Here is a 9,579-nt window from a genome sequence, read left to right on the forward strand (position 1 = left end):
ACACACATTAGAGCCATATTAGACCTGTTTGTTCATTCCTGGAGATAATGACATCATTCTGACTCCTGGAGGAATGTGAACATGTCCCTCAGATATGCAGATGTTACAGCGACGACCCGATCACTGCAGCATCCTGCAACCATGGCAGAAGATCTATAAGGTACGGCTCCACGCCTCACGTCTCCGTTCAGCCTGACGCAGAGCCAAGTGTACGCTCGCTGCAGGATGAGCACGATGGTGAGTGACGGCCAAGAAGACGCTCAACACATCGGCACAACATCATCCTGTCATCTCAGGACACAAACATCTGGCTCCTCCTCTCGGGGCCTCAGTTAGACACTGGTCTGCGGAACTGTGGCACCTGTGTTCAGACCAGGCTGTGATTGGTCCCTCAGCATCATGTGACACTGTGACAGGCCGGAGTCTTTCTGGTTTTAGTTAAATTGTTGTTGTTATGTTCAGGCTACACAAACACGACCTCCCATGTTGTTCTTGGTGCCGGCCCTCCTGTCAGAATAGGGGTGGGGTCAGCTGTGTGTGTGTGTGTGTGTGTGTGTGTGTGTGTGTTTATGTGGCTGCTTACCAAACATCTGTGTCACATGATACCGACTGACCAATCACAAATCTGTTGGCAGAATACGGGTGGGAAACAGTGAAGCTGTGTGTGACTGAAGTCATTCTGTGGTATGAAACTAAATCGCCCTGCAGCGTCTCTAGATGTGGCCTGCACACTGAGGGGGAACGGATCCACTCATGCTCTGAGCGCGTTATGGACGTTTAGCTGTCAGGTGTTGCCAATTGATCAATCCCCTCCTTGCTGTCGGAATACGGGTGTGTGGCAAATTACACAGATTGAAATGACCCCGAGGTACTCACGAACACGACCCCGCACACACACGAACACGACCCCGCACACACACACACGAACACGACCCCGCACACACACACACACGAACACGACCCCGCACACACACGCACGCACACAGCAGCCAACAACCCCCTCTGTTAGACACAAGGAGGAAATAGGAGCAAACTTTTAAACAGTAAAGCGCCGCACGAAGCGGGAATCGAGCGCACAACTTACTTCTCCTGCGCGGTGTTCTCCGTGATGGCTCCCAGGGCGCAGAGGTTCTGGTTCTGGTTCTGTCCCCCCTGCTGGAGCCTGCAGGTGGCCAGGTGCCGCTGGTGCTGCTCGCTCAGGCAAGCGTTCTCCCTGCACAGCTCCGTCACCTGGAGCTCCAGCTGCTCGATCCGGACCCTCTGCGTGTCCAGGAGCTCTTGCTGGGTCTCGATGATCTTGTTGAGCTCCGTCAGATACTCCGCCGCCCTGCTGGGGTTCTCCGCCGGGTTCTCCATCTCGTAAAAGCCCCGCTGCCCGTCCATGGATGCGAGCGTTATCCACACACACACACACACACCTCCTGTCCCTCACACACACACGCCTGCCGCGCCGTCAGACCCGCGGAGCCTCCTCCGCTCTGACATGGCTTCTCTCCCCCGTGGAGGAGCTGCTGAGGCGGGAACTTCTCCGGGTTTCTGTGCGCGTCCACAAGCTGCGCACCGCGACGACAGGAGAAGAGACGAGCTCCACTTCAGCCGCTCAGGCTCAGCCGCTCACAGCTCCACTACAGCCGCTCAGGCTCAGCCGCTCCGCCCCGCGCCGCTCCGAGCGTGGAGCACCGAGAGTAACACCGAGAGAGAGAGAGAGAGAGAGAGAGAGAGAGTAACCCCTTCAGGGCTGGTCTCTCTCTCTCGCTCTCTCTCTCTCTCTCTCTCTCTCTCTCTCGCTCTCTCTCTCTCTCTCTCTCTCTCTCTCTCTCGCTCTCTCTCTCTCTCTCTCTCTCTCTCTCTCTCTCTCTCTCTCATACATACAAATTGATTTATTAATAACATAAACAAAGGGAAAAAAATACAATCAGAACTACAGACACAAACCTCCGCCAAGGCCGAGTAGTCCTCAGCTCTTGACTCTGTCTCTCCATGATCACATGTATCAGGTTATCAGACCATGATACATCTACTAGAAGAAATAAAATAAATCTTGACTGTAGTTGTAGACTAGAATGGACACATGGTGATGCCACGCCCCCATCAGGCCGAGCAGCAGCACAGGCGCCTCTCCATCACACCCGACCGGCCCAGCACAGCCCTGAGTCCCACCTTGCCCTCGCTCGCCTCTCCTCACATTTGGTTTGCAAATGCCAGCCTGCCTGCTTCCTCTGTGGCTGCTCTGCGGCTGCTCTGCGGCTGCTCTGTGGCAGTGGCGGAGTTCAGTTCATTGAGTCAAAGCTCACCCAGGCCGTCTGGAAGCTCCCGCACGCTGCAGTGATTTAGATTCATTAGGATTCAGAGTGGAGGAGAGCGACATCATTAATGACCTCGGCTTCTTTAAACATGAGAACAAGATGATGACATCGTGGCCTCACATTAATAATGAGTGCAGCAGGATCCTGGCTGTTCCTGATCCTGATCCTGACCCCCCCCCCCCCCCCCCCCCCTGGCTCTGACCTCCTGTTCAGGCTCATCATACTAACTGACCCCTGAGGTGGAAGAGGTTCACACAGTGGTGATGTTTGGAGTCCAGATACAAACAGAGCGTTGTTATGATCCCATCTCACTCTATGGTTCTATATCTTCTATAGGCTGTAATTGGATGAGAATCAAGACAAGAGCCTCGGCCAATCCCCAGTGTGGATCCGTGTCACCATAGTAACGCAGCCTGGGATCCTCTGTAGGCCACTTTGACACACATTTGCATGTGTTTTGGAGCGAGCGTGAGGAAGACGAGGCTCTGTACGACGAAGGAAACGTGAAAGTCAACATCTTCATCATCCACTTTGAAGGTGACGGCTCCACCCCACAAACAAAACTGGAACACGTGAGTCAGTCATGCTGTCGAGCTTCATGGACTCTAGACCCGTTCCTGTCTCACACTCCTGACTTCCTGAAGAAGAAGAACGTGGCTGAAACGTCAGCTCAGCGTTTTCATCCCAGTCGCAATGAAGCAGTGGCAGAGGAACAAAGGTTGACACAACACAAGCCGTTACACACAACATTCATTCACTCGCACATTCTCAAGCAGGAAGTCGTAAATCACGGAGTTCCCGGTCGTCTGGAAGTCTCAGAAAACTCCGGAGCAGCTTTTTTCTTTCTGCACGGTTTGCAGGCAGAATCAGGCCAGCAGGCAGACGGTGGCTCTCCAGCTGTGAGCAGAGCTTCTCCTTTCCTAAACCTTCCTCTGCCTTATGCAAGAAAAGACCTGAGTTTCCTCTCATGCAGGCGCCGTGCAGAGGTTGCTACAGTAACGGTGAAAGGAGCAGCTGTGATCCCAAACTGCCTGAGATTAGAGCCAGACAGACAGACAGACAGACAGGCGGACCGACAGGCGGACAGAAGCGGCTCCAGCCTCACCTCTTCCTCTGCTGCAGAGGTGGGGGCGGCGGCGTTCCTGCTGCAAGCTCGCAGCTCCCGATTCATTCGTGCGTGGCGAGATGATGTCGTCGTCCAGGGGTCAAAGGTGCAGATGGAGGCGAGCCTCAACCGCAACAACGACAAAGCTCCCTCTCTCCCATGAATGTTGTTGTGATCTCCTCGAGCGTCTGATTTAACATCCAGACACCTGCGGGCGTCTATCGAGCATTTCCTGCGTCTCAGCTGGTGAATGGACGGAGGTGTGATGGAAACGCACACATGTGGCAGCAAAGCTTTGAACTCCACTGAGGTTCAGTCTGAGGCGAGTCGATAGAGAAGGGGAAACGTAAACAGACCTTTAGTCTCCATGGTTACATGTGACACGAGGTGTCTGATGTCCCGGTCGGGGGGGCGACGGATGTTTCCAGACAACAAGATGGAGAGCTACTGCACAACGCAACAATTCAGCAATAACACAACGACAACATCACATTCCAGAGTGTGAACACAGCTGATCGCCCCAGGGTGACCTCTGACCTTTTTATTGCAGAACGAGGAAATCTAAACTTAACGTAAACAATGGAGCAACAACAAACTTTGTCAGCCGTACAAAGACGCACACAGAGACACACACTGTGACTCCCTGTGTGTCTGAGGGTCCGGACCTGCTGGGAGATCAATCATCCCACCTGAAGGCACTTTGGTCCTCCATTACAGCAGAACAACAACACAGAAGAGCAAACACACAAAGCATGCATCCAGTCTGACCCTGTGACCCCAAAACCTGGATGATCTCTCTCTCTCTCTCTCTCTCTCTCTCTCTCTCTCTCTCTCTCTCTCTCTCTCTCTACCTGTAGCTCTGCTAGACACTCGCCTCTGCCTGGAGACATGGAGCTCCTATCTGAAGAGGACCAGATCCAGACCCTACTGACCCTGACCCTACTGATCCAGACCCTACTGACCCTGATCCTCCTGACCCTGACCCAGTGTTAGTGAGTGTTTTGGTTTGAAGGTGGACCGTCCTTCCTCTCTGCTTCCATCTGGTGGTGACCTTGTGTTAACTCAGGCCCTGCAGTTTGAAGGGTTGTCTCTACTCAGCAGGTAGCAGATGTTTACTTTACCTTCTGGTCTGATGTCTCTGCAGAGTCCAGACCCTCACCCAGACTGTGTGTGTGTGTGTGTGTGTGTGTCCTTGTGTGTTCTCTCCTCTGCACTTTAACAGCTTGCTTTGCTCTGATCTTGTTGTGTTTGGGCTTCTTTCTCTCTCTCCTCATGTTTCCCTCACTCTAAGCTGCTTCACCTCCGTTTATGTGTTAGAAGCTTCTACATAAATGAAGGTGACTTTGTTTCCTCCAGATGTTTCCCACAGTTACAGAGCAGAGATGTATTGATCAGCGCCTCACATTTCTGTTCACTTAAATAGCTCCGAGAGTAAACACACACATGCACACACACACACACACACACGTGAGCCAGGGAGAGGAGGAAGATCTGAAGAGGAGCGTCATTCTGTTGGATTCACTATGCAGTTTTGTGTGTTTGATACCTGCGTTATTAGCAGATCCAAGCCGTGTCTCTGCCGGCCGCTTCTCCCCGTGTGGCAGCTTGGTTCTGTTCCTTCTCCCGGCATCAGCGAAGGAATCAGGCCTTTTATAAACGCCTGCCATAAATCAGCTGGGTCTCTGCGCTGACAGGAGAGATCGGGCCGTGGGCGATGTGCAGGCGAGCCCGACGTGAGCCCACATTACAGAGGAGGAAGAGGAGTGAGGGCTGGAGCACGGACTCACGCTGCGTCCATTAGCGGCGGCGGCGGCCTGGAGGAAGCTCGTTCTTCTGGGTCTCCTGAGCGGCTCAGGCTCTGCCGCCGGCGCTGGGACGGACTGCTGCTCAGGAAAGGTCAGGGCGGGGGCGAGGAGCATCAGAAACCAGATTAAGATACACTGAGCATGGAAGACGTCGCTTATATCCACATTTTCAATTTGGCTTTTATGGTTATGGCGTTTCCCTGTATGTTCACGTCTGAAGCTTTAATAAATACTCTCAGTTTTCTAAGCAGAACGCTGTTTGATCCGCAGAAGGAGAAGAAGAAAATTTGATTGAATCTCACAAGCAGTTAACTCACACACACACACCCACACACACCCACACACACACACACACACACACACACACACACACACACACAGAATGAACACTGAATTTAGATTTGCACATTTTAAGGTTGCTCATTGAAAAATGTGTCATGAAAACGCTCCAATTTAGGAGAAAAGACCCAAAAATACGGCAAAATGTGGAAATGGACATAAATGTTGTGAATGGGTGGTTTGTGGTTGAGATGAAGAGGAAATGATTGATTAAAAACCACATGAGAGCTGTTTTCTTACATGTTGTGCCAACCTGACTCCTGAGTCTGAGGCCTGTGGGGAGTCTCAGTGAGTCCTGGCTCATTACAGCTCATACCTCCTCCAAGGCCTGACTGTAGAGCCACTCCAATCCATTGCTGCCTTCTGACCTCGTCGTGTTCTGTGGCGACCGGGGCAAGCAGAGACCAGATCTCCTCCTCCTCCTCCTCCTCCTCCTTCTTCAGGCTGCCATCTTGTTTCCTGTAATAAAGGAAGCTGGACCCCCGGTCTGTCACAAAGTTTCCCAAAGCTTGCTGCAAAATCCTGCGGAGGCCAATTAGCACTGTTTCCCAAAGCTGGGTCCTGAGCTGACAGGAGGAGGTTTGGTCCGTAACGTCTGATTGTTCCCAGCATGCCTCACACTGATCTCTGCTCATTTAAACACCTGAGCTAACGCTAACGTCTGTCCGATCCAATCAGCGTCTGATGATCCCCCCCCCAACTCTCACATTTACAGCTTCTACATTTAAATCCTGCAGCATTCAGTCGTATCCTGTTAGTGAGGATCAGAGCTTTGATTCTGTGAGGAGGAAGACTAGGGAACATCGTCAACGGCTACACTTGACCTCAGCAGCATACGTCTGTGAGGCACGAGGCTGAGCCATCTTAGTGTTCTACGGTCAATTATTCTGTTAATAATGATCCTCAATCTCCCACAGCCTCAGTGTGTGTGTGTGTGTGTGTCTTGTTTGTGGCTGTTACACTTTGGTTGACCTGCAGGTGTGTTCGCATCCCAGCAAACGAGCACCGAGCAGTCAGCTGATGAGGCGACACAGTGACAGGAGACGATGTAATGCTGACGTAGGGTTAGTTAGAGACTAATATGTTGACCTCTGACCTTTGACCCCTTGCCCTGTGTGTGTTGTAGTGGATCTCTGTCCTATAGTAACGCCCAGGTCCTCCTCTCATCAGTCTGAGCTGCTCTACATGCAGGATGAGAGATAAACAGCAGCAGTGTGTGTGTTTGTGTCTTTAAAGCGTGCAGCAGCTGATCCTCATTCAGAGTCAAACTGCTGCAGCTCATTAACAACTAGAGAAGTGCAGAGATGAGACTCAGTCAATAAGCCCCAGAGGCGTCCAGTCCTTCAGCTTAGTTCAGCTTTATTTCATGTTATGAATGCATAGTCGTACCTTTGGACGCACAAACCAGAAAGACTTCAGTGTGTTTGGCACAAAGCTGAGTGACAGGAAGCTTCACTCTCAGTGTTAAAGGAGGACTGCAGCCCAGCGGGTCGGATCAGAACCTTCAGCTACATCACAGCAGATCCTCACCAGGCTTCACACCAAGTCCATGTGAGTGAGAAGGTTAGAGAGAAGGTTCCTCTGGTGAACGGGTTTGGCTTCTACACAACTAAGGACCCCAGTAAAGTTCTGTTGGTGATCAAAGGACACAAGTGTTCCTCTGACTTCATGGCAGCTCGTCCACCAGGACAGATGCAGAGGATCTGAGATGATCCAGAGTGTGGTGGACCTGAACAGACCCAGATGTTGGTCCATCACATCAGAATAGCAGCAAAGTGTTAGAGTTAAAGTTACCGTAGTGCGTTTTAGTGTCAGCATCAGCATCAAAGCTGCTCAGACCTCAGTGTGCGTCGGTCCCAGGCAGCTGAACGACCCCGCACCCGCCCCCTCCCCCTGCCCCTCCCCCTCTGCCCCCTCCGGTCCAATCAGGCCCTGGCGCCGCAGGTTGAGGATGGAGTCGGCGATGATGCGAGCTGTTTTCTTCTGATAGCCCCCAGACGTCACCATGAGGATGGGGATGCCTCTCCGCCGTGCAGCCCGGAACACGATCTCATCTCTCTTCACGATGCCCTGGAGACAAAAGCTGTCTGTCAGTCTGTCGTCAGTCTGTCTTACCTACTAACCAACTAACACACATTTAGTTTAGGGGAGCAGGAGCAGGGTTCTGGCTGGAGTTCGTCTCGAGGACTCTGGGTGAAGCAGGTTCTAACCTCATTCTGGACTGAGGGGCTAGGGGGGGGGGGGGGGGGGGTCCCATGTACCTGTGGGGATATGGACAGTCCACCCAGGGGGTCCCCGTCCAGGATGTCTGTCCCTGCATTGTAGATGATGATGTCAGGTCGGACCTCGTTGAGCGAGCCCTCAGAGTGGAGCTCCACCTTCTGAAGATACTCAGAGTCCTCAGTGCCCCAGTCCAGCTCCACACGACGCTTTATGGCTCCTGGGAGAGGGGAGAAGTCAAGGCTGAGTGTGTGTGTGTGTGTGTGTGTGTGTGTGTGTGCGTGTGTGTGTGTGTGTTATGGTAGATCTTGAGGCAGATCATAGTCTTGCAGTTATTAAATGAGTAAGTTGATCGTTCATACACAACCAGTCAGATTGTGTTAACACAGCAGAGACTGAAGAGGAAACGGCCTTCACTCATTGGCAGAGTGTGTGTGTCTGTGTGTGTTTACCTGAGGATCCTGATCCTGATCCTAAATGACGCACTAAAACTTATTCAGTCAATCTAAGGATCAAATAAGAAGAGGAAGTCCCGCTGCTGTCACTCACTCTTGGCGACCCCATCCCCTGGGTAGATGTAGCGGTTGTACACGTCCATGATGAAGACTCTCTGGTCCTCCAGGAAGTCACGCTCATGGCCGTTTCCCTGCAGATTCATTTAAACGTCATCATAGAGACTACACATGCTTTACCTGTGATTGTAAGGACTATCACTCACTTTAACCCTTTACAGACGCCTCCTACTTTATAACACATTTAGATATTATAAGCACAAGGAGCACAAGGAGCACAAGGAGCACAAGGAGCTGAAACGAGGAGGTGATTGTGCAGAAATCGCAGTTTTCCTCCATAATCAATAATCATTCTCTATTGTGAGACAGTAAAAGCCAATCAGGTCCACAGGGAGCCGCTTCGACCGGCACCATGGGGGGGCGGGAGGGGGGACAGATGCAGTGGCACTCACCTGATGAGCGTCCAGATCAATGATGGTTGCCTTGGCGATGCCTTCCACTCGCTCAAACAGAAACTGTGGAAACAGAAACATCATGGTGACTGATCACAGACAGGCAGACCACAGACAGGCTGACCACAGACAGTAAGCCCACAGACAGGCTGAAGGTGTTTGCCTGAGTGTGTGTTGTGTTTAGTGTCTTTTCCTGTCATAGTTATTGATTATGAACCGGCTCTGTAACGGTTCTGCTCCGTGCTGATGGCTGCTGTGAGTGGGACGCCGGTGTCTCACGTTGCTTTATTGTTCTGGTCTGGATTGAGGCCAGCAGATGAACCACGGCGGCCCGGCTGCACGCTGGGCTTTGATCATTATGATTGTTTGTATTACTGCACCACTGTGTCTCTTTAAGCTAGTTTAGAGATCATAAAGGTCCGGACTGCAGCTAATGGCTCCTCCTGTGTGTGTGTGTGTGTGTGTGTGTATGAGTGAGAGAGAGAGAGAGAGAGAACAAACCTTGGGCTATTAATAACTAACTTATTAGGACCATAACATCTAAACTAAGGTGTTTAAGCTGCCTGATGTCATCACTGTGGCTCTTTATAAACTCAGAGCAGCTTCTTCTGACTGAATCCATCATCTGGCTCCTTTACTGCAGCCTGGAGGCTTCACGCGGCCTGGAGGCTTCACGCGGCTTTGTGTCGTCCAACTGAGCTCATTCTGGCAGGCAGCATTGCATATAATACATCATTTATCTCTCTGGAACATTCACACTGAAGATTGTTTTTGAACCTGAGACTGAAAACTAAACTGACTCAAACACAAGTGGAGCCTTCCATTCACACTGAGTGAAGA

The 9,579-nt window shown here is 51.6% G+C and overlaps 1 protein-coding gene across 1 annotated transcript in view; it reads right to left on the reverse strand.

The window, feature by feature from the left end:
• Positions 1-6,891: 6,891 nt before the first annotated feature.
• Positions 6,892-9,579, reverse strand: part of hdac11 (histone deacetylase 11) — an 8,504-nt gene continuing 5,816 nt past the window's right edge. Inside the window, exons 8-11 of the mRNA XM_076140404.1 lie at positions 8,740-8,802; positions 8,325-8,421; positions 7,817-7,995; positions 6,892-7,625 (exon numbers count right to left, since the gene is read on the reverse strand). Coding sequence (XP_075996519.1) covers positions 7,389-7,625; positions 7,817-7,995; positions 8,325-8,421; positions 8,740-8,802 — 576 coding nt within the window. The 3' untranslated portion in view covers positions 6,892-7,388. The remainder of the gene's footprint in view (positions 7,626-7,816; positions 7,996-8,324; positions 8,422-8,739; positions 8,803-9,579) is intronic.

This window comes from Genypterus blacodes, unplaced genomic scaffold, assembly GCF_046128005.1.
Source record: "Genypterus blacodes isolate CSIRO-AG114 ecotype Tasmania unplaced genomic scaffold, CSIRO-AGI_Gbla_v1 ptg000590l_1, whole genome shotgun sequence".
NCBI classification, from domain to species: domain Eukaryota; kingdom Metazoa; phylum Chordata; class Actinopteri; order Ophidiiformes; family Ophidiidae; genus Genypterus; species Genypterus blacodes.